The sequence below is a fragment of the Poeciliopsis prolifica genome, unplaced genomic scaffold (genome assembly GCF_027474105.1).
Source record: "Poeciliopsis prolifica strain line A6 unplaced genomic scaffold, Auburn_PproV2 SCAFFOLD052, whole genome shotgun sequence".
In the NCBI taxonomy this organism is placed as follows: domain Eukaryota; kingdom Metazoa; phylum Chordata; class Actinopteri; order Cyprinodontiformes; family Poeciliidae; genus Poeciliopsis; species Poeciliopsis prolifica.
In genome coordinates, this window is record NW_026562427.1 from 1,225,346 (window position 1) to 1,249,932 (window position 24,587).

General features: G+C 41.5%; 1 protein-coding gene across 1 annotated transcript; it reads left to right on the top strand.

Annotated features, from left to right (window-relative positions):
- Positions 1-4,840: 4,840 nt before the first annotated feature.
- Positions 4,841-23,705, top strand: col1a2 (collagen, type I, alpha 2). The gene is made up of 50 exons (XM_055058877.1): positions 4,841-5,046; positions 5,625-5,634; positions 7,754-7,789; positions 8,202-8,285; positions 8,743-8,799; positions 8,978-9,022; positions 9,192-9,245; positions 9,330-9,383; positions 9,500-9,553; positions 9,646-9,699; positions 10,114-10,167; positions 10,329-10,373; positions 10,475-10,573; positions 10,673-10,726; positions 10,972-11,070; positions 11,704-11,748; positions 12,150-12,248; positions 12,656-12,709; positions 12,788-12,895; positions 12,979-13,032; positions 13,118-13,216; positions 13,423-13,476; positions 13,573-13,671; positions 13,784-13,837; positions 13,940-13,993; positions 14,102-14,155; positions 14,432-14,485; positions 14,578-14,622; positions 14,699-14,797; positions 14,915-15,022; positions 15,121-15,174; positions 15,270-15,323; positions 16,226-16,279; positions 16,383-16,436; positions 16,559-16,666; positions 16,786-16,839; positions 17,168-17,221; positions 17,321-17,482; positions 17,615-17,722; positions 17,962-18,069; positions 19,712-19,765; positions 19,859-19,966; positions 20,053-20,106; positions 20,217-20,324; positions 20,415-20,468; positions 21,055-21,162; positions 21,296-21,539; positions 21,638-21,822; positions 21,914-22,156; positions 22,256-23,705. Exons 1-50 carry the CDS (start codon positions 4,973-4,975, stop codon positions 22,400-22,402), a joined length of 4,068 nt encoding a protein of 1,355 aa, XP_054914852.1. The 5' UTR covers positions 4,841-4,972; the 3' UTR covers positions 22,403-23,705.
- The last annotated feature ends 882 nt before the right edge of the window (positions 23,706-24,587 follow it).

The following is a 24,587-nucleotide window of genomic DNA, read 5'->3' on the forward strand; positions in this document are numbered from 1 at the left end:
AACTTCTGCCTAGCTAACACATGCTTTACCTTTTGCTTGAAGCTACAACAAAATCCATTACACACATTTTAAAGGGAAAGTCAAGAAGGATTTTTGCAGTCCAAACATATTTTGTCACCTGGGGCTAATTTCTTTTACAAAATTTTGGTTTGTGCTCTTAAGACAGCTTCCAAGAATTACCCTGTGCTATGAGTATCGCTCATTCCTTCTTTGCACATTCATACAGTTTCAGACAGAAGAAACACTACACATACGACCGCTCACTCGTTTCCCAGTTTCACTGCATTTTTTTTTTTTCTTCTTTCTCAAACCACGGCCCAGCTCTATCTAGCAATTAACTGCCTGCCGTGGACTCTGGTGACATTGTGTGGGGATATTTCTGTCACGTTTATTATGCGTTTGCTGACCAGACTGTGAGTCATTTAGACATAGAAGCAAATCTACCGAGGGGCTGTTTCCCTTTAAGGGAGGTGCCTTGCTCTCATTTTTGTCCTGTTCCTTTACTTTTTTTTTTTTGAGAGAGGATTTTGCTTCTTCCCAATGTCTTCAGTTCGCAGAATCCAGACTTAAAAATATGCCTTCCATGTGCAACGTAATTCAGTCAGATTCATGGGGTTCCAAATCTCCAGCTTGCGTTCACTGATACGCAAGCTCTCGCCATCCACTCCCTGCCTAGAAAATCCTATCAGGGAAGTAGCATGCATACATTTACACGTCACAATCTTGGCCAAGATGTTGTATAATTGCGGGTACTTAGCCTGAATGACTGCTTCTTAAAGTCCAAGCCTGTTTTTAACTGATTCCCCTTCATTTCTTCCGGTGTTGTGCAGACAGACAGCAGGGTGAACATCAACCAAAGGCCTCAGCATGCAGATATGCGCTCATGCATGTCTGACCAGCCAGTTATCCAAATTCTTTGACCCGGTCTGCGTTTTCCACGTGAAGAGTGCCTGGCCTGGAGCCTTATATAGAGCAGAGAAGAAAGTCGCAGCACAACATGAATAAGATCAAAATGAAAAGTTACATTTCCAACAAAATCAGTTTGACCTACTTATGAGGTTTTAAAAAAAAAAACATGTACACTAAGACAAATTTCCTAAGTAAATATCTTCCGCAGATATGGCTAGCTGAAAGATAATATTAGCACACTTAAGAAATTTAAAAAAAAATTTCATCCCCTTCATCGGAAGCAGAAGGATATATTTCGTCTCTTCATAACATTAGAATGCAGCAGTCAGATAGATGAAAACCTCCATCCCCGTTTTTGCTGATTTTAGCCAGAAAAATAACTCAAACTACAATATTCGAATGAGCCACATTAGTTTTATAGATTTAAACTTAAAACACCTGAACAATATTTAAGATGCCATAGAGATCATCAGGCATAAACCAGGTCTGGAGATTTAACGATAATTGTCATTCTTGATCACTATCTGGTCACGTTCCATGCTGTGAAGGACCCAAACCTGGGGCAGCCAGGTGACTGCCTGAAAGATAATGCAGTGAAGGTAATTAACTGAGAGAGCCTCCTCAAATGTTTACACTAGTTTACTTTTTTAGGTGAGGAGACAAAACTATAGAAAAAAAAAAAAAAACATATCATAAAAGTTTAAAATAAGTATTTGTCTCCTTACAACAAGCCCAAATTCTGCCTCTTATGTTCTCTTCTCTTTTCAATCTACATTACTTTTCAATAAGGAGTCAATGTTATTTTAAATTTCACCTTTTCAATATGCAAACTGGTAAATAATGGGGCTTCAACACAAACTCACGAAAGAATGTGAAAAATGGCTTATTTTAAGAAACACCAGGATAAATTCCAGTTTCCTTTTATCGAAGTCACTTTCTAAAACAGAGTGTTGCATTTTCTTTCCTATAAAGAAAGTCGATTTAAGGTTTTCATGGAGCAGCCTGAATTGAAAGAAGCATTTGAAACATAGGCTGTAATTTGAAAACCTCATCCGCCCCTGCATGTCTGCCACTATGTGCACATGCAATGCCCTGTTTAATTAGGGCCTACCTCTGTATGAGAGCTTTTTATCTCACAATGTAAACACTGCGCATTTCTTTAAAATGATCTTTCCTCCTCTACATATTTCTTTTCTATGCTTTTGTCTTTTCTATGCTTTTGTCCATTTTTCTCTTCCTGCTTCAGTTCTAAACAAAACATGAATTTGGGAACCGAGTGGAAGAAGGTTAACAGGTTCTGCTCTTCCAGACTCCCGTGAATAATTAGTTTAATATTAAAACTTTCACTAAAGAAACTGAACAAAGGGGGTTGAATTTGCTTCCGCCCCCTTTCATAGCATACATTCAGCAAATAAAATCTTCTAAAGATGTCTAATTAGTAAATAGAGTCCATCTGTGTGCCTAAAGCTCAGCATATCTACAGATAATCTGAGGAGGATCTTTGCTGGTGCACAAAAAGCATCAACATGACCAAGAAAGAACTTAAATACATTTCTTGACCTCTTCCTGACTTTTTGATCTAAATGTAAAATGTCATGAGTGGCGGAAAGCAAATGGACATTAAATTATTAGCAGAAGTGTAACAAGGTGGTGGCTGAATCATGTTGCGGATGGAGCTAAATTCAGGGCAATCCTGGATAAAAAGGAGTGAAACTGCAAACAAGGTAAGACAATGATGTTGGTAGTTACTGTCTCTCCAATTCAATCGGAGTTGAGCTATTTTGCAGCGTGATTAGACGTTGTTTGTCTCCAAGTGTATCAGCGATGGAAGGCAGTTTATGGAGGTTTGGCTATGCGAGTGCATACAAATGGATACAGTTCTCAGATTATTAAAGGCAAAGCATTTTGAAAACTAATAATGCATTACCTTGCATTACTCTATTACTGAAAAAACACAAACATTTGAAGTAGTGATGTTATAATTAATCCTTATGTCGAAAATACAAGAAATATTTATTCTATGATCTTTTATTTGTAGAAATGTGGCTCATTTTCAAGAGTGACTACCCAATATTGTATCTTCCCAAAGATAACAAGACATCAGGGATGAAACTGCAGTTGATGTTAGCATTCCATTCATCCTGAGAAAACGTACTGATTTTAAGATGTTGCAGTGATGCAGAATTATGGGACACAAAGAGAGATTAAAGTGAGCGAGGATGGAGTTTAAACAGCGAGTCCTTAGTGATCTGCATGCAGGCTCAGCTTGCGGCACTGTGGAAGACAGCAGTGGCGAAGAGCTGAGCATAAGATTTAAAAGCTTATCATTTCTGGTGGGGGGTTGCCTGTCAAAACTCGACCAAATAAAATGTTGTGTCCATATCTACACATTTTTAACACATTACTACTTACAACAATTTTAAGAGCAAATAGTGTCCTGTGATCATTTGAAAGTTACAGTGAAACAGCGTTTCTCGACTGTAATCACACCGTAAAGAGTTCTTAAGGCTGATGATGTGGAGCTTTTCAGCCATCTTTAATTCCCTGTGCTGCCTGTCTGGTCTCTTCCACCCACTTCAGAGTAGCTCTGCAGCGACTGGGAGCGCTGCCATCTTTAAATCAAATTTCAACTCACTCACTCCTCCTCTTCTTTTTTTTTTTACTCTGTTGTATCTCTCAGGATTGACTCAGGTATAAGATTTGGGTGGAAATTTTGCAGACTGGTTCCCCTCAATCACTTTCCGTGGGTGCAATAGTTGCAGGTAAGTTTCAGTCAGCAAAAGGCTCACTGTAGCAGGAGGAGGGAATGTAAAAAAAATTTTTTTTAAAAAGACCACAATCAAGAGTGGTTTCTACGTTTTAGGGCTGCATAAACAACACCATAGTAGAAAAAGAGCACCAAAATCATGCATCATCTAGGGAAAGGGGTCTTTATTCTCATAAATATATAAATAAGCATTATAGTCTATGGGATGGAGTGAGTTGTGGCTATGTGATAAAATGCTGGATGTGGCCCTGGATGGATATTGTTGGAGTTGTGGTGGAGCAGATGACATGTCTGGTCATGTGGGCAGGTAAGAGCTGCACAAAGACAGACAGAGAGAAAGAGAGAGAGCAAAGGGAGGAGTAAAGTTAACTCTTCTCTCACACCTGCCTTTTTGACAGTCTGAAGGTTCCCCTAATATTTTTGCGTGAAACACTGCATTCCTCCTGTGGCGTTTTCCCAGAGAGAACGCTGCTGTGGTTCTGACTCGCCTCTGAAACAGTAAATGTTAAAGTTTGCACATAGGGGCTTTATTAAAAATGTCTAGTGGATGAGTTCTGCATGACGTGTTAATATGTGGGAGAAGTGAAGCTTTAATTTCAATCTAATCAACGCGAAAAGCGAAAGATTCGCCAAAATCCGCGCGCAAAGCTTTGGCGCAAACGTCCAGTCCAAAATGATTTGACGCGGAATCTCAACATAAGCTGCAAAAAATCCGAGTAGAGGCGCACTCGGAGCTTCCCGGTGAAAAAAAAAATATCCCCACTCACGCTTATCTTCTTGTGCGCGTTTTACGCACAAAAAGTATCAGGGCGCATGACCAGACGCCCCTGGCCCTGCGCGCTGACCTGATCTGCACCGACGCTCTGTAAAAAGAGGGACTCGAGTTTGGCCTCCGTCTGCCTTATAAACCTCGACGCTGTCCACGTCCTCAAAAAGAATGGATCTAATTAAAACGTTGCACTCGTCATCATCGCCAAAGCCTCTGCCAAACTGTTGCTGGTGGAGAGGAAAAAGGCAGGGAGATGCCGGACCACATGACTGCCTCCAAGCTGCAGAGGGATGGGAGTCAGATTGGGTTTCTCCTCACCCATTGGCTGATGGGCCGACTTTTGACACGCAGACCAGGGACCCTCCTGCCGTATAAATAGGCCTGATAGATCTTTATTATTCTAGCATCACGGCAGCAGGCTTCTGCTAAGTTTGGAGTTATTCGTGTCACCACAACTGTATGCCTGCTTAAAGGTGGTTTAAAGACAGGGGCTCTGCGGCACAAGGAGTCTGCATGTCTATTTAGACATGCTCAGCTTTGTGGATACTCGGATTCTGTTGCTGCTTGCAGTAACATTATACCTAACATCATGCCAATGTAAGTTTTGATTGTCTACTCTTTCTCTGTGATGGATCTATACTTTTTCCCCCCCTTTGGGTCCCTGCTTCTTGAGGATGTTTTTGCTTGGCTTTTGTTTGGGACCTACATGATGATGGTCAACCTGAACTCAACCGGACTGAGCTCATGCAGTGGATTCTTCACTTTATCAAAGGATACAATGATTATGTGATTAGTTTTTTTTATCTCTCTTTTTTTTAAAGGATAAGTAAGAAAAATATTGATGTGAGGCGAGACCTTCATAACAAGTCTCCCCCATCCCCATTGTTTAATGCATGTTGAATTAACATTGGCACTATCCTTTAGAAAAATTGGATGGAAAGCTTTTGTGGGGCGTTGGACACATTGTTCCATCCACACGGCCAAGAAACGCAGCTTTGCGTTTTATGTTGCAATGTCTCCCCCTGGTGGTCATGGAGGCAAGCACCTAATTGGCACAAATTCAGGCTTTTTATTTTTTATTCAATCAAGAAGCTCCAATTTGCCTTGTGAGAAATGGCATAGATAGGAAAAGTACTACATTAATAGAAAATTAAAATAATAAAAAAATTTAGTCTTTAGTTTGAAAAAAGTTGTCTCTCTCTTTAAAGTTCCTGTTTTTAAGGCTAAAAATAACCCCCAAATCACAGAGAATTTCAAAGAAAAGACCTCAAACAATTCACTTAACTTTAGTTTGACTTGCGTTATAAGGCAAAAAGGGAGATCTCACATTAACGCTTTAGTGTGCCACCTGCTGGACCAATGTGGACATGGCACGCCAGAGTTCACAGGGAGGTCCCAGCAGCTCCGATCCCAAGCCATGACCACCTGATCCCAAAGCCATCCAGGGAGGAACTGGTGTTCACCTGCTTCAGAGAATAAACAGGAGTTGCAAACTGTCATCAAGACAAGTTAAATACCACCTTCGTCCTTTTCAAGGAGCTCAGCAACAGAATCAGAGCACATTGCAGTATACTGGAAGTTACAGATGTCATTGGAAATTACCTGCATTTGGCCTTGTTTTCAGAGGCAGGCAAAAATATTCTAGTCCCGAAGGCATACCTGCTAGTTCGGACCTGTTAACAATTTGCAGCTTTAATATGTGGAATGCTGCAGGTTCCCAGAGATGAATCTCCATGACACGGTTAAAACATCTTGGAGTGGTTACAGTGATTCATTGAGTTTGTTGAGCTTGCAGCTCCTAGTTTTGTCTGAGCTGAGACGTGTTGAGCCACACGTAATTTGAGAGGAGACTTACTTGTTTTATTATATACTTTATATTCTTTAAATGTCATGGTGAAGGAAAAGCAATCCTACGTTCAGGCAACACAGAAAGCCAGGTTTTATGTTTCAGCAGGCAGAAAATATACACAGTATGTCTTTATTTTAATATCTTCAATCAGTACTCCATGTTTTTTTATTAAATAGATAATGTATTATCAAATTAATATGAGGATGAATACTTCAAGATTGTTTGCTCTGTACATTATGAAATTTTCTAACAGAGTATTCCCTTTTCTCCCCCTGCCCTCTCCTTTTCCTCCCTCCTCGCCCGCATCATCATCTCTACAACGCCACAGCGGTTAGTATGCATGCATGCTACCATAACAACATATCTGAAACACAGCTTTACCTCATCTTGTCCACCTCGTCATGTCTTCCGAATCCCTTGAAACACATCAGGGAAAAGCCACTGTTAGCTACTGCTGACCAGTGTGAGCTGTCTCAGTCACGGCAAGAGGATTTCTTTTAGACTGAGCTGAGCTGTTTCTCTCAGCGTATTATCTTTCTTTCTGTCCATCGTTAGGTAAGGGTCCTATTGACTCTAGACCGTGTCAGTGAAAGCTAAAACCGTAATGCTGAGGCACCCATGAGAGCCTGGCACAAAGGATCCTTTCTGAGGACAGCAGAGAGGGGGCCAAAGGGAGGTTTTTCACGACTAGCTGACTTTGAGTCAGTTTGGAGTCTATATTTGCCTCTCATTTCAGATAGATGCAAAGTCCAAGGTCTGATATCAGGCCTGTGAGTTGGAGAAAAGAAAGAAAAGGCAATTTATGTCTGAATCACTCTGCTTTGATGGAGATTGCCTAGCCTGAGGTTTGCCAGTTGGACCTTTAGCAGCAGTACCATCTTACAGTGTACACTGCGTGGTTTTGGCATCATCTTAGAATATTACTTGCCTTAAGGGAACCCTTGTGAATTAGCTTTTTACTCTCAAGAAATGATTGAGCTCAACTTTGTTGTGCACTATGTTGAACACTTATATCATACACGCATTGCACTGTTGAGGCCTTTTCTTATCCTGATATTATTGAAAGCAGTATTCAGTGTTTGTCTTTCATTGACTGATAATAATCACAGGTTCCAACAAAGTAAGACAGAAGTATGCTGAAATATCAATACATGTATTTATTTCCAATCTATACAAGGTAGTGTTTAGATGAATGCATGGTATAGGATGGATCTAGTGGCCAAGGTTGACTAGAATAGAGATTTGCAAGTTCCAGTAAGACAATTCAAAATTACCTTTAGCTGGTGTCTACCCCCAACCAATGAATCAAGTTGTTCTGTGCATGTTCAGTGTTTTGACAATATAGCTCTCATTCAGGCAATGAGGCCAAAGTCTTCTACTTGATTCCAGTTAGGAAATCTTGCATCTTAAAGCCGTCTAATCTGTGTTGTGGTCTAACCAAGTGATTTCTGCGCTGCAGGGTCCCAGAGGAGACAAAGGACCTCGAGGTGACAGGGTAAGCTGAATTTGAACTCTGCTACCTTTGATCTGCCAAGTGAATTCATGTAAACATTATTTGACGTTTGCATTCTTTGTGAAGCGTGATTGGTTAAGTTTCTTGGTGCTGTCTGACCTATTAGCCCCAGTTTGTCACTCCCCTTTGTTTACCATGCATTTGATAATTGTCCCCCTTGATGGGAATTTTAAGATAAAAGTTTACAGGACACAAATTTTGTGTTTTTGCTCATATTAGGTGTGTTTTGCTATGTTACAGTCACTGAAAATATTTCACAATGACAAGCATTTATGGGGGGGGTTTACGACAAATTTGCAGCATGTCATTTCGTAATAGTTTTGTCCGATTGCAAACATGCTTTGTTCGTTAAATCCGTGACACGTCATCACTCAGATTATCTTCTCTTCTCCAGGGCTTCCCTGGCCCTAATGGAAAAGATGGCAAACCTGGACTCCCTGGCCCTCCTGGCCCCCCAGGCCCCCCTGGACTCGGAGGAGTACGTCTCTCTTTTCACACTCAAGAAATCCGCAGTTTTTTGAAAAACATTCATGTATCTTCAAAAATAGACTCAAGAAACGTTGTTGATGCCACACAAAATCGCGTCTTCATTTGAGTTTATAATAGACGCATGCATGATTTTAGTCTTTGACTCCTGACCTTTGCCCTCATGAACTTTTCTAAGACAAGACATGCCTGCTGCCAAATTAGGTCACTGGTGGGCAACTGAAATGTAAAGTAGGCTTACAAAAGCTAAAACAATGTTTTATATATTTTAGGTAAAAACTGGTATTTTTACCAGTTTTTCTTTATAAATTATATTGTCTTTTATGTAAAGACTGAAATTACTCTGACCCTTGTGAGGTTAATGTTAACCCTAGCAGTAGCATAATGTGGTTTACTCATGAATTAAATTGAATTAATTATTTTTCTGTTCTTTTTTACCTACTCAACAGAACTTTGCTGCTCAATATGATGGTGCGAAAGCCCCCGATCCTGGACCCGGACCCCCAGTGAGTTTCCTACCCTACCCCAATATGTCCTATTTTGTCTCAAATAAATAACGTCAAATATTGATTTGTATAAACATCTAAAAGCAATCCAGATTAGCACAATTTATCTGCATTGCTTTCAGATTGAATACATCACAGCGTGACTTGAAATGAATCATTTCATATTTCTTCTTATCAGGGACTGATGGGACCCAGAGGCTCCCCTGGAATGCCTGGACCCCAGGTGAGGGCACAGTTCAAAATTTACCTTGAAATTCACATTCTACTCAAATCCATAAAGAGTTCAATAATCCGAAAAGACAATTAAAAAGACACATCGTTGAAAGAGCTCAGCGAGGCAAAGCAGAAATGTTCTTCCATCAATTCTTAGCGATGTATGTGTCATTCAACAGGGACCTCAAGGACAGACTGGACACGCTGGTGAGCCCGGACAGCCTGGAAACGATGTAAGTGTACTCCCTCAATCTTTCTACTAGCCTGAGTTGCCATTGCAACCTTTAAGGTTTTAATGCTTGATTTCTGTTTTCCAGGGTCCTGTTGGAGCCCGTGGACCCCCTGGACCACCTGGCAAATCTGGAGAAGATGTATGTTTGTGATCTTTTTCCACCACTTCTTTTGATCTAGCTTCTGCAGTTTTTTGTTGTTGTTTTTTTTGCATCCATAAACAGCTAATGGTGGGTTCTCTTCTATTGATTCATAGGGAAACAACGGCAGACCTGGCAAGCCCGGAGACAGAGGTGCCGCCGGCCCTCAGGTAAGTGGTTCTTACCAGGACATGGAGTCGTGACTTAAATTGAGATTCAGCATTTTTATTCCTTCCTAACCTTCCTTGCTTTGGAATTGTAGGGCGCTCGTGGATTCCCAGGAACTCCTGGTCTTCCCGGGATGAAGGGACACAGAGTGAGTGATTTACCTTTTTTTTAACCTTTTAACCTTTTAACCTTTTCACCTGCGGCCTGTTTGCCGGAACTTGAACTTGGAATAGACATTTACTGTGGCTCATCATTCATCATCTGACCCTTCTCCTTTTACCTGGATAATTTGAAAATGCCCCAATTTTAATAGTGATGCCTTCCATATCGACACCTGCCTCCTGTTAAAATTAATTGTATTAAGTCTTCACTTGAACTTTGGCCATTAGGACAGAGAAATGAACACACATTTTCACTTCACTCCATCTCCCTTCAAGAACTTCTGTACAACAGATCGTTAAAAAATAACAGCTACTTTCATGAGATTTTCTTTTCTTAAGTGTTGACCTAAGTTTGGCCTCTCAGTGACTGCTTTACTCACCTCTATTCTTCTGTGTTGTAGGGTTACACTGGTATTGATGGACGTAAGGGAGAACCCGGTTCTGCTGGCGCCAAGGTAAGGCACCACTCAACACGTAGATTACTTTCTCACTTTCTGCTTATCTTTTTATTTTTGTTGGAAGCCTGTCTCTTTCTTTGTGCTGATCTACTTCATATGTTAGCATATAGCTACAAGTATAATGGGGATTTTTAATTTTTTTCTTAACTCTCCCACAGGGTGAGTCTGGTGCCTCAGGATCTCCTGGAAGTCCTGGACTGGCTGTAAGTTCATAATAAAACTCAATATTCTTCATCTTATATTCCTGTGAGGGTTTTCCATCAGCTGTGGTTTTGACTGACTCTGTTGGATGTTCGGTCTTCAGGGACAACGTGGTCAGCCCGGTGAGAGAGGTCGCCCCGGCCCTGCTGGCCCTTCTGGTGCTCGTGGTTCTGATGGCAATGTTGGACCTGCTGGCCCCGCTGTGAGTAAACCTCTATTTCCAGTCAAAGGAGCAAACGAGAGACGTTGCTGATGTCAAGAGAACTCCTTACACCATGATTGTTCTTCCTCTTTTATCCAGGGTCCTTTGGGTGCTGCTGGCCCCCCAGGCTTTCCCGGCGGTCCCGGACCCAAGGTACATGTCTTGTCACTTCCTGTTAAAGAGCCACAAAAGAGTTAGAGAACAACATAGTCACACATAGCCTTTATTTATTTTTATTTTTTACACTAAATGTCCAAATGAAAAGCACAAATATTGTATATTTTCAGCAATGTTTACATTTTTGAGCACACACTTCTTCAAGTAACATTTAATTCTTAATCACAGCCTTCTCTCTATCACCAATAAATGAAAAATAATTCAAATATTGTCATTAACAGGGAGAGATTGGAGCTGCTGGAGGCACTGGCCCCTCTGGACCTCAGGGATCTAGAGGAGAGCCCGGACCCAATGGTGTTGTCGGCCCAATTGGTCCCCCTGTAAGTAAAAGAGAGGAAAAAAAAGAAATAGTCAACTGGTATATTTTTAAAATCATTATTTGTCTGGGAGAAGACTTTAAGTCCTTGATAAACCATTGAACACTGGAAAGAAGCTTGTTTTGTGGTTTCTCTTTGAAAATAAGGGGGAACTTCTATTATATTTCAACTATTCTTTTTTTTCTGGTTTTGGCATGTACATTTTCTAACATGCACTTCTGTGAACTGATTTTTATAATTCATTTGATATAGAGAAATAACATATAGTATAATTTTAAAACCGAGAGAGGAATAGTGTTTCTGTGTTATGTAATTATATTGTACAATTTAGGGATTCAGGCACTTGTGTAAAGAGTTCATTTGAAAATATTCAGACATCATAAAGATTTACTAGACTTTTTAGATAATCTTCATGTACTAATTAGGTTTTCATAGCGCTGTATGTAATTAGACTGAAATCAACTGCATGATCACATTGGACTGGAATTACATTTGAAACTCAATGCATTCTATATAACTGTATTTTAACTGAGATGGCTTGTAAATTGCCTTTCGATAAGTTAGATTAGTTGTAATTTGGGGCTCTACAAACATAAATAATTAAATGAAATGAATTTTTCTCTGCTTTCCCCATAGGGCAACCCTGGTGCTAATGGTCTGAATGGAGCCAAGGGAGCTGCTGTGAGTATTCACTCTGTTTGGTGTCTTCTATGATTTGCATACATGTAGATCATTTTGCAGTAGGTTCACACTCTTACCTTAAGAATGAAGACAGGTTTATACACCAAATACACTCAGTCTATACAGTCCCTAAAAGAAAATTGTGTACTTCCTTTAGTTGTTGAGCTGGACTGCACCTTATGTTAGATTTTAGTTGTCTGTCTATGTATACTCAATAAATTGGACGCATTAAAAAAATAATCTTGCTTTGTAAAACGTGACACACGCAAACTCAAACCGTTTTTGTAATCCTGTTGATGATCAGTTGGATGTCAAAACCAACAGAGGGCATTATGTTGAAGTCTGGTTCTGAACGATTTACCAAACGCCAATGCTGACCTGTCACCCTCCCAACTGTAAAGGGAACCCCCGGTGTTGCTGGAGCTCCTGGTTTCCCCGGACCAAGAGGAGGACCTGGACCTCAGGGACCTCAGGGTGCTGCTGGACCAAGAGGACTTTCTGTAAGTATAAACCCTCTGGAAAAATTAATCCACTGGATCAATTGTTACTAAGTAACATCCATGAACATCAGCCTCACACATCTCAGCCTTCGCTGATTCTGACTTCTCATTTGAACTGATCTTAAGTTCCAACATGTTGTTTCTGAACTTTTTTCTTATTAATAAAGGTGACAGATTGCACAGAATGTACACGTTTATAGTACTTTACATATGCACTACTGCAATAATAATGGATTAGAAGCAGTGCTTGTACTGCAGAAGCTTTACAAAAGCCTTTTGCTTTGCACGTCCAAATGCAGACATAATGCTACTGTTTGGCAATGCACACTAATCACACATGATGCATTACTGGTATAAAATATTTGCTCTTTGGTTGAATTGCATTTCTATTTCTCTTTATGTTTCAGGGTGATCCTGGACCTCAGGGTGTCAAGGGAGACACTGGTGGCAAAGGAGAGCCTGTAAGTTGAAAAGATGATTTATTCAAAATGCAAAGCAAATCTGTTCAAGACGCTGAATTTCATTGCTGCCTCCTTCAGGGTAACGCTGGCCCTCAGGGACCTCCTGGAACTCAAGGTGAGGAGGGCAAGAGAGGACCCACTGGTGAGATTGGTGCTAATGGGCCTGCTGGTAGCCGTGGTGCTAGAGTAAGTGTCCTACCATAATCTGTAATGGTAATGTTTGACCTCTGACCTAGCTTCAGCTGCTGATAGCTGTGTGTCACCCTCAGGGTGCTCCCGGAAGCCGTGGTCTGCCTGGTTCCGATGGAAGAACTGGCCCAATTGTGAGCATTAGGCCCAAGACACTCAAACGTCTATGCATTCAGTGAGCTACTATTTCTAATGTTGACCACTTTTGGACCACAACAGGGTATGCCTGGTGCCCGCGGTGCTACTGGTGCTGCTGGACCTCGTGGACCCCCTGGAGATGCCGGTCGTGCTGGCGAGCCTGGCCCTGCCGGTCTCAGAGTGAGTCTTTTTAATCATTTCGTCATGTAGAGGAAGAATAGACCATCTTAGAGTGACAATGAACTTGATTTATATGTATGTATAAATCAAACCTACATGTCATCAACTGATGCACTGTACCAAATTGTAGCAAAAGCTAATTCGACTTCTGCAGGCCCCCTGAAAATGTGGACTCTTAATAACTTCTCCATGTTTGTTTTCTGCAGGGTCTCCCAGGAAGCCCTGGAAGCTCTGGACCCCCAGGAAAGGAGGGACCTTCTGTGAGTGAACCTTAGTTCTACTCTCTTTAGAGAGTTGCTGCTGGTCTCATGACTGTTTCTCCAATGGCTTGAGGTAACACTTCTTCCATCTTCCAGGGTCCTGCTGGACAAGATGGCCGTTCTGGACCTCCCGGCCCAACTGGACCTAGAGGCCAGCCCGGAAACATTGGTTTCCCCGGGCCCAAAGGACCCTCTGTGAGTGGGCCTAATGCAGGACCTGAAAAAAAATAAAAATAAAAAAAAAGCAGTTCAAATTGTATGTGTTTGTTTCAGCTCCATCTTACCTATAAATCCTGTTTTCCCTCAGGGAGAGCCTGGCAAACCTGGAGAGAAAGGACCTAGTGGCCCCACTGGTCTGAGAGTAAGTCAGAAAATATAATGCTATGAAAGCATAAACATTTGCATAATTTCTGTTTCGGATGTTCGGTGTTGCTGTATGCTCAGTTGCTATCTCTGTTGTCAGGGACCCCCTGGACCTGATGGCAACAACGGAGCCACTGGCCCCATGGGAGTTGCTGTAAGTGTCTCTGCATAAAAGGCTTAATGTAATATCCGTTCTTGCAAATGAACCATGCAAAATTTGATTGTAGCAACCATTTTCAAGAATGTTTTCTCCTTGATGTAGGGCGGTCCTGGTGAGAAGGGAGAGCAGGGACCAGCTGGAGCTCCTGGCTTCCAGGTTTGAACATTTCTCTTCTCTGATTACCAAAATGGAGGCAATACAAGGAGATAAGAGCATTTCTGATGGCTACATATTGTCTTAGCATTGAGTGCTTATGGACATCTTTCTTCATGGCCACTTAAGACTGGCCAGTCCGGGTCTTTAGTGCCCTAAAGAGCACTAAAGAGCACTTTAATACCAATTTCTGTATTGTTTTTTTCTTTTAATTCAATTCAATTTACTGTTTTCTTGTTTGACACTGTTGGATCTTGCGTTAACACTTGGTGTTTGCAGGGTCTGCCTGGACCTGCTGGATCTGTCGGTGAGGCTGGCAAGCCTGGAGAAAGAGTAAGTAAATGGACTCAAAACAAGTTTCGCGGATGAAACCCAAATGCTGGTGCAGTTTAACCAAACCTAACCAAAACGATGTGGTGCTCTAGGGTATCCCAGGAGAGCAGGGAGCCGCTGGGCCAGCTGGTGGCAAGGTGAGGTCACTCTGCTTTCACATGCATGTTCAAGATCCAGGAGAGCAGAAATTAAATAAGCATCTATAATCTGCAGGGAGAGCGTGGTAACCCAGGTGCTGCTGGAGCTTCTGGAGCTCAGGGACCAATTGGACCCCGTGGACCAGCTGGAGCCCCTGGACCTGATGGTGGCAAGGTAATCCAAAGGAAGAAAAAAATTGTCAAAAACGTATTATGATTTTTTTAAAGCAATGTAAGAAAGATAAACAAACAAATGACTTTTCTTTTTTTTTTTTTCCTTTTCTGCTGCTAGGGAGAGCCTGGAGCTGCTGGAGCTGCTGGGGCTGCCGGACATCAAGGATCTGCTGGCATCCCCGGTGAGCGTGGTGTAGCCGGTGCTCCAGGAGGCAAGGGAGAGAAGGTACATTTAAGAGGGGAAAAAAAATCTACCACATCCACATTTTTTACTGTATTGTGTTCGAAAGTTACAGTCCGTCTAACTACTGCTTTCATTCTCAGGGAGAGACCGGCCACAGAGGCCCTGATGGAAATCCTGGCAGAGATGGCGCTCGTGTAGGTTAAATTCTCCTGTTCTTTTGAGATACACCTAAAAACAAAATACTGGAGTCTGTACCCATCATTTACCGTCCCCTTTAACCTTCTACCAGGGCCCCGCTGGACCTCCTGGCCCTCCTGGACCCACTGGAGCCAACGGTGATAAGGTCAGTTGGTGCATTAGCTGCGTAAATAGATAACTGACGAATCTTGGCAAATGACACCAGCGCAGGACTATTCCTGCCAAACAAACAAATATCACCAGAATTAATGTGCACCATGAATGACTCCTGCCAACACTCAAGGTAGACTTCTTAAACCATAGCTTTGCAACAATAAGCTGCCAGGAGAAGCAGTTGGGATTGCAGAAGTGTAAAAATATGAATTCTGAACAAACCCGTAGCTCGTTTTCAAATCCTTTGTTTTTCTCTGCGGCCAAATCCCAATTAAAGCTGTAGCAAATTGCTATATTTATAGCAACAGTCTCACTGCTGCCATCTGGTGGCTGTTTTATAAACTGCAGCAACAATCCAGCTGCTACCGAGCAAGAGCAGACTTTTTTATGATTTAATTAAAAAAAGTCCATACATATTTTTTTCTTCCATTTCTGTAATTATTTTAATCCATTTTGTTAATAAAAAAAAGGTGAATATTTTTATACAACACATCATAATCAGAAGGCAAGGATCATATTTTCTGCTTGGTATTTATTCATATAAAAAGATTGTATAATTCAGGAATGTCATGCTCTTTTTCACTTCGGGCCACATCAAGATCAGGAATTTTCCCAAAGGGAAATAAGCTTTTAAAATATTAATACAAAAACTGTGTCTGCATTCGATAAGTACTTTTTCTTTTCACATTGATGTTATTTGGCAGAATATGAATAAAGTGCTTTGACTTTTATTGATTAAAATAATATTTAAGCATACAGCTGTTATCTTGAAGGTTCTATTGATGTGGCCCTGTAGAGTGCAGGCGGCCACATAAGAAGGCATTGAGTCTAATGCCTCTGATGTAGATGATTAAGCGTCAGAGTAATTCTTATCCTGTCTTTTGTCTCTTCTAGGGTGAGGCTGGTTCCTTTGGACCTTCTGGCCCTGCTGGACCTCGTGGACCCTCTGTAAGATAGATGTTCTATTATTTACATAGCTTCACTTCATCATATGTCATCATAAAACAAGGTCTTAGGGAGCCTTTTTTGACCAAGTTCTTCTTACCTACAGGGTGAGCGTGGAGAGGTTGGACCTGCCGGAGCCCCTGGATTTGCTGGACCCCCTGTAAGCCTGATTCTTTAATAGGTTAAAATTACAACGAGATTTGGATTGACGGATATACTGAAGATTTGCTCAACAAGCGCAAAAGCTTGTCCGGACGTTTACATCCATTGGTTCTCCCACAGGGTCTTGATGGTCAGACCGGAGCCAGAGGAGAGCGAGGACCTGGCGGAGCTAAGGGAGAGGCTGGAACCGCTGGCCCTGCTGGACCCGCCGGACAGTCTGGACCTGCTGTAAGCACACGCACGATCTCGCTTTCTCACACTTGTTGCAATTGCAGCTCAAATAGTGTGATAGGGTATGGCGAGATATGAAGAGACGAAGAGATTTTGCTTCTTTTTTTGCTATCTAGGGCCCATCTGGCCCTGCTGGACCTCCTGGCGCTCGTGGAGAAACTGGCCCTCCAGTGAGTACTCGATTAAAAGCTCAAATCCACACGGTACCACACACATGCTTTCTATCATCACTTTTCAGTTCAGTTTTGTGGCGTGCCTCCTTATTCCAAAATAAGAATTGTGATATCTGTTAAATTCAGGGATATAACACACGTTTAGCTTTTATAAATATCAAACTGTTCTTCAAAAAATACACATAAAGCTTACAGACACTTACTGGATAAGATATATTGTATTATTTCATTGTATTTGGGTAAGTTTTTTTTATTATTTAAAAAGCGTATGCTTTTTAAATAAAATAGAACTCTGTTTCTAACCTCTGTGTGTGTTTTCGTTCAGGGTCTGACTGGTTTGCCTGGTGCTGCTGGCAGAGTTGGTGCTCCCGGCCCTGCTGTGAGTACTTTCATCGTGCAATTCTCCATAAAATCAAACACACACACACACAAAGAAGCCACACATTACACAACATAATCCTTGCTCCTTTTTTCTCAGGGTATTGTGGGACCTCCTGGCCCCTCCGGTAACGCTGGCAAAGACGGACCTCGTGGTCTCCGTGGTGACCCTGGTCCTGCTGGTCCTTCTGGTGAGCAGGGAATGGTTGGACCACCTGGTCCTCCTGGAGAGAAGGGACCCTCTGGAGAGTCTGGCCCTGCTGTAAGTACTACGAAATCACATGAAAGAAATATGGCGAGGGAAGAAAGAATTCTAAGAAATGAATGAAATGTCCCTACACATCACCTCAAATTGTTATGGTGATTAATCATGAGTGTTTGTGCATATGGTCAGGGACTTCAAGGTACTCCTGGACCCAGTGGACCTCTGGGAATTACAGGATTCGTTGGTCTGCCTGGTGCTAGAGGAGATCGTGGTCCACCTGGTGGTGCTGGTGCTGTGGTAAGTCCAATTTAGTACCAAGACAACCCCCTGGCTCAGGACATGGTAGAAAGCCATCAATCACATTATATCTCAAGGGTGCAGAAATGTAATAAAACTGTTCAAACAAAGGATCAAGGATCTTTAAACAGCCCCAGTGATAAACTGGAATATACTTCAAATGACAATTAGCATCCTATCTGCTTCATCATGAGTTTTGGTCCATGTCTCACCTTATTTTCTGTTTTACAATAATACAGGGAGAGCCTGGTAGACCTGGACCTTCTGGTCCATCTGGAGCCCGTGGTCCCCCTGGTAACATTGGCATGCCTGGTATGACCGGACCTCAAGGAGAGGCTGGACGCGAGGTAACACTTACTCAGAAATTTAGCCAGTTAGCGCGTTAGTTCTTGTTCAAAATGTAGAAAGGAATGATTGCTTTAAAAAAAATGCTAATTGCTTCTACTGTAGTTATTTTGAAATATATTTAAACTCTATCAACTTATTTCTCAACCAAGTCAGGCTCGTCTTACACAGAACAAGCAACACAACGAGCATAAATCAAACAGAAAGTCAAGTAACTGTAACCAAACCAAATGGAAAAAAGTATGGCAAGCCACTGGCGTAGGGGAGCATCCTATAATTTCCAGATTCCACACAGCACCATTTTGTTTTTGCGCGAAGACATGTATTCATATTTCAATAGAAACTATATTATTTGATCAACTAACAAGACAATGTAGACAAAAGTTGAAAAGATCCACCATTCACAACAGTTCAAGCCCAGATTATCAGTGGAAGCAGCAACATTCAACTCATCATCATAATGTTTCGTGTGTACTATTAGACAGATTGATTTCTTCGTCAATAATTAAGTATGAATCCACTTTTAGAAGCAATACACTGATTAGTGCACCTCCTGAATGGGTAGGTGAAATGTTTTCCTTTTCCTGACAACTTGCATTAATTGCATAGTTAGCCCGGATATGTTGCCAGGCTTTTTCCTTGTCCTTATTCTCTGTATGCATTCCTGTCTCGTGGACAGATAGAACCTCCTTTTGCTTCTCCCAGATAAACCAGATAATGACCACATGTTAGCAACAACAACAATGACATACTTCATACTTCTGATTCTAGTAGCAGAACGAATCATGCTTTTTGTCAAATGAGAATTTGTGTCTAACTATGATTTTAAAAAGTCTAAATACAATCCAAAAGCACAAGACTTATGTTATTTAGAGATAGAAAATGGTTGAAAAGATTTCAGAGTTGAAGAAAAATAGTTAGAACTCTACTTGCCAAATGTGGGTCATCTGTAAAAAAAAAAAAATGTTAATGTAGGCCATTTGATTGGCTGAGCTAATGACAGATAACATCTATGGTAACTTTTATTGCGGTTTGTGCTTAAATGTGTAACTGTGCTGCAATTTCTTCATCATATCGAACACCAGCAGGAATATTCTGAATGAGAAATTTTAGAAGGCAAATTTCAGCTTTTAAAAGTTTTCTTCATATTATTAACGCTGCTATAAGATGAAGAAAAGTGGATAAAACTTTCAATGTTTCAATAAATTTCAAGTCAATAAATCCTTTATGAAATTTGAATGGGTTATATTTTGGCCAAGATGATGCTTTTCTTCATAACAAGTATAAATTATGTCCGAAATGCAGATAGTAAGCCTACCTGGCTGTGGTCAAAATGAATGAGATTATAAACTTAAAGCTTCCTTCAAATGAAGCTATTGCATGTTTTGTCTCTGTGTATTCTGAATCAATATGTTGAATATAATGATTTAATTCTTTTTTCTGACATGAAAAACAGAAATAATTATATTAGTTGTGGGTTTCATTATTGTCCTGTAGACCACTGTAACTGTATACACAGAGAAACTGGAGCTAATCAATGAGAGTGAAGGACAACATCACTTGCTTTACCATCTCACATGTATATTTCACAAAGTTTGTTAATGAATGTTTTTTGCCTTTATTCCCACTCTTTGTCCGAAACAGGGCAGCCCTGGTAACGATGGACCCCCTGGTCGTCCCGGTGCCGCTGGATTCAAGGTAACGTCCTGATGGTTCATTTAAACATGATTGTTTGCTGGAGAAAAACACACTATGCTCTGAGCTTCATGTTCTCTTGTTTGTCATGCTTAGGGAGACCGTGGTGAGCCTGGATCTCCTGGTGCCTTGGGACTTGCTGGTGCTCCCGGACCTGCCGGACCTACTGGAGCTGCTGGCAGACCTGGAAACCGTGGAGAGGCTGTAATTATTGTTCTTCTTTGTCTTTTCAAATTGCTTACCTTTAAATATATCAGCTTGTCTTCATATATTTGTTGGTGTGTCCCTAGGGCCCATCAGGTCCTTCCGGACCCGCTGGACCCGCTGGAGCCAGAGGCGCCCCAGTAAGTACAATAAATATGCCACACTATTGGGTTCCATGAAACAAAGCAACAACACATTCCTATGACCTTGTGTGACGACTGAATTAAAGGCTGATACCTGTGTGTTGTAGGGACCTGCTGGACCCCGTGGTGAGAAGGGGGTTGCTGGAGACAAGGGAGACAGAGGCATGAAGGGTCTTCGTGGACATCCTGGTCTCCAGGGAATGCCTGGACCTTCTGTGAGTATCATTTTATTGACTCTGGTGTTAATTTTGGAAGATGGAGAGCATACAGAGTGTGTATGATTTGGGACTTTCCTTTTCCGACAGGGACCTCCTGGTGAGAGCGGTCCTGCTGGAGCCCTCGGACATGCTGGACCCAGAGTGAGTTTAATGCTGAATTAGAGACTATTCTTCATTTGTTCTTGAGGTGATCAAAAGTGTGAAGCCACAATGTTACACAAAACTTAGTTCAAAGTTTTGTGTAACATTGTGGTGTGTTTTAATTAAAGATGAATTGTTTAACTTCCCATTCAGAACTGCAGCAATAATCTCCCTGAAACTCTTAGAGGGAAAGTCTCACAGAAACCCCACGTTAATGCAGCACAACCTCTATTTGCAATCACGGTGCTTTAGAAAAACAAAAATGTTGCTGTTAGCGTGCGCTGCTGCTTGATGTTAGCATCACAACAAGCAGCAAATCCTACAGATTTCCTGGCTTGCAACTTGAAGGAACTTATCTGGGGTATTGACTTCACTCCAAGGCCTGAGCTCTGACTTTCTTGATAAATTAAATGCAGCATTTTTTCACATTACTAGATTTCTTTAACACAACATTGCAAAAAAGAAAAAAAGAAATGGGTTGCCTATTAAAAGACTTCTTTGACATTGGGGCTCCAAGTTCCATTCATGCTATAATTGTTTGCTGTACATTATTTTAAATGGCTGTAAACAATTATCTCTTCTTTAGGGACCCTCTGGACCCAATGGACCCCCTGGTAAAGATGGTAGATCTGGGACACATGGTCCAATGGGTCCTCCTGGTTCCCGTGGACCTCCTGGATATGTTGGACCAGTTGTAAGTTTGACTTTCCATAGCCTATCTATCAGTATTTTGGACAGATTTGTGTGCTACGATTTGCATTCTATGTCTAAAGTAGAAGATTCAGATAGGTGTGCAGCTTATTGATCAACTCGCATATCCATTGTAGGGCCCTCCTGGATCTCCTGGTCTGCCCGGACCTCCTGGCCCATCTGGTGGTGGATATGACGTCTCCGGATACGATGAATACAGAGCTGATCAGCCAGCTCTCAGAGCCAAGGACTACGAAGTTGATGCCACCATCAAGTCTCTCAACACTCAGATCGACAACCTGCTTACCCCCGAGGGATCCAGAAAGAACCCTGCCCGCACCTGCCGTGACATCAAGCTCAGCCACCCCGACTGGAGCAGCGGTAAGCAGATTATAGGCCCGGATTTAGTACGACGCATTTATATTACCTCCTCCAAACCCAAAACATTCGACTGATACCCCATGCCTTCTCCTCCTCAGGATTCTACTGGATTGACCCCAACCAGGGCTGCATCAATGACGCCATCAAGGTCTTCTGCGACTTTACCACCCGCGAGACCTGCATCTATGCCCACCCAGAGAGCATTGCACGCAAGAACTGGTACAGAAGCACAGACAACAGGAAGCACGTGTGGTTCGGAGAGACCATCAACGGCGGTACCGAGGTGTGAGGGGGACGCAGTCAAATAAGAATGCCTACCCTGAATTTGGCCGTCCTTTGAAATCCTAACTTTTCTGCTTGGTTCTGTCCTGCAGTTTACCTACAACGACGAGACCCTCAGCCCACAGAGCATGGCCACGCAGCTGGCTTTCATGCGCCTGCTTTCCAACCAGGCTAGCCAGAACATCACCTACCACTGCAAGAACAGCGTTGCCTACATGGATGGTGAGAGCGGCAACCTGAAGAAGGCCGTTGTGCTGCAGGGCTCCAACGATGTGGAGCTCAGAGCCGAGGGCAACAGCCGCTTCACCTTCTCCGTGCTGGAGGATGGCTGCACTGTAAGTACAGTTTTTGCTTTTTTAGGCTCTTTATAGACATTGAACTCCACCGTTTGTCAGTGTCTAATCTCCATTTTTTTTCCCCTTTGCCTTTTGCAGACACACACTGGTGAGTGGAGCAAGACAGTGATTGAGTACAGAACAAATAAACCAACTCGCCTCCCCATCCTCGACATTGCACCTTTGGACATTGGTGGACCTGATCAGGAGTTTGGTTTGGACATTGGCCCAGTCTGTTTCAAATAAATAGACTCATGATAAATTAACACCAAAAAAGAGAGAAAGAACGAAAAAAAAAAGAAATCTCTGCCCTTCTCTGTTTTTTTTTTTGTACTGAATGCTGACTTCTCTCTGCACATCCACTTGCTTAAGATGGGCAACTATCGGACAGGACCGAATGGACTGAACGGAGATTTTGTGCAATGCAAATTAATACAGCCAAACCCAAAGGGACGCGGGAAAACACCTTGTTGTGGAACATCATGGCATCTTTTTTTGTAAAAAATAAAAGAAGTGTAATAAAAATGCTGAAAGTATGCATCACTTTTTGTGGTCTTTGTATATCTTCCAAAGAAGAGGTTTAAAACCACAATTTCCAAGAACAAAAAAGGTTTGAACTACCTCATGCCTGTACTCAAAGAACATAGTATTGACAAAAAACCTGAGTCCACAACCGAGATGTTAAGACTTCTAATGCTTCAAGCTTTGTCCTGCTTGGAAGGTGCTCAGTAACTTGAAGCAGAGACCTATGGTGCTAAAATGCAGATGTGGAACGAACCACTTTTTACTGTATTACTTTGTATTGACCTGTGAGGAGTCTTACATTAATCCCGCTGATATTCTCCCCACTTTAAGCAGGTGGAATGTTCCTAAACCCTTATGTCTAATGTCTGTTTTCTAATTTTTTTTTGTTTTGTTTTTTGTTTTTAATTTTCTGACTTTTTTGTCCTTCAAAGTTTTTTTCAGGCTTTTCTTTTGTACTGCCCCGGCTCCACTCTCAGTGTTCACATTGACAGCACACTTTTCCTCCCAAATGGTTTTCAGGCGGCCTTTCTCTCTCTCTCTCTCTCAAACAATGACACCACAAAGTCTATTGTACCTATTTTGTATATGTGAGATGTTTAAATAAATTGTGAAAAGTTCTGAAATAAAGCATGTCCAATGTTCCAAAACCCACAAACCATGCAGTGACTTTTATGTTTTAATGACATCATTGAAGGTGTGTCACTGTAATGCTTTTTCTTTTTTTTCAGTTTTTTTTTTTATATATATCATTTCATCTGGTCTTAGTTGTGCTGACGATTTATGTATCAGCATTGACTTAAACATCTTCCTATTGTGGAAGCAGAACACTATCATGAATCACATCCCCCTTTATGTTGCCTCTCATCAGAACATCCAACTTTAATGTATAGTAAACTTCTGTTTACACTCACCATGTCATTGTGTGATTTCTAATGTGCATTTTCTTGTAAATATGCATTCTCCAATGTAGCTTTTTTTCTTGCATAAAACAGCTTTTGCATCCAAATAAACCTCTGTGTTTGGATCAAGGCTTAAACTGTATTGATGCATGACTGTAAACATTGGCTTCTTTATATGGCCCAGGATTGCAGATATTTTACACACGTTGTTTAATTGACTTAGAAGCACTGGGTACAGATATTTAGAGACCCTTTGGAGACTTGGAAAGCTGCAACTCACGTCACTGCTAAATGTAGTGAGCTGCAATACCAATTATAGCCACAAGATGGCAGTGAGGTATAAATGTATCTAACACTCTAAGGGGCGCCAAAAAGAAACACGTTGTGCACTTAATTTTAATACAACTGGCATTAGATTTATAAGTGTCAATAAGTCGGAGTAAAGGCTAGTTTATATTTAGAAATGTAAGAAATTGCAGTTGATGCAAAAACACAGACAATTATTGATAATACACTGAGGAAAACATGTGACAACAAATTTCTGGGTGCAATGGTACCGCAGAATCTGCTTGAAAATTCAAGGAAGACATGCAAAAATGAAAATACCAAAACGTGCTACAGCTCTGGGGACATTCAGCTCATAGATTAATGAACGTTCTGTATAATTCACTTGCAGTGACATGTATTACTCACTGTGTAGAGGACCAGGGTAACACCTGGTCCTCTACACTGAATACTGAAAATATGAGAATAATACTACCACTACATTATTTCTCATTAGGATTACATATTTTTTCTGGTTGAAACATGTTGCATAGATCATACTTTGGTGGAGATTCTTTACATAAACCCGGATTTTCAGTCACTCCTGATTGTCACAACAAAAAATTAGCTCTGATTCAATCTTTTTAAATTGAACTGATGTTCTTAAGATATTCACAGTGTTGCCACTTACTGCTAATTTGGTAATATCCAGTTGCTACTAAGAGGTTAATACCTGGTCCTCT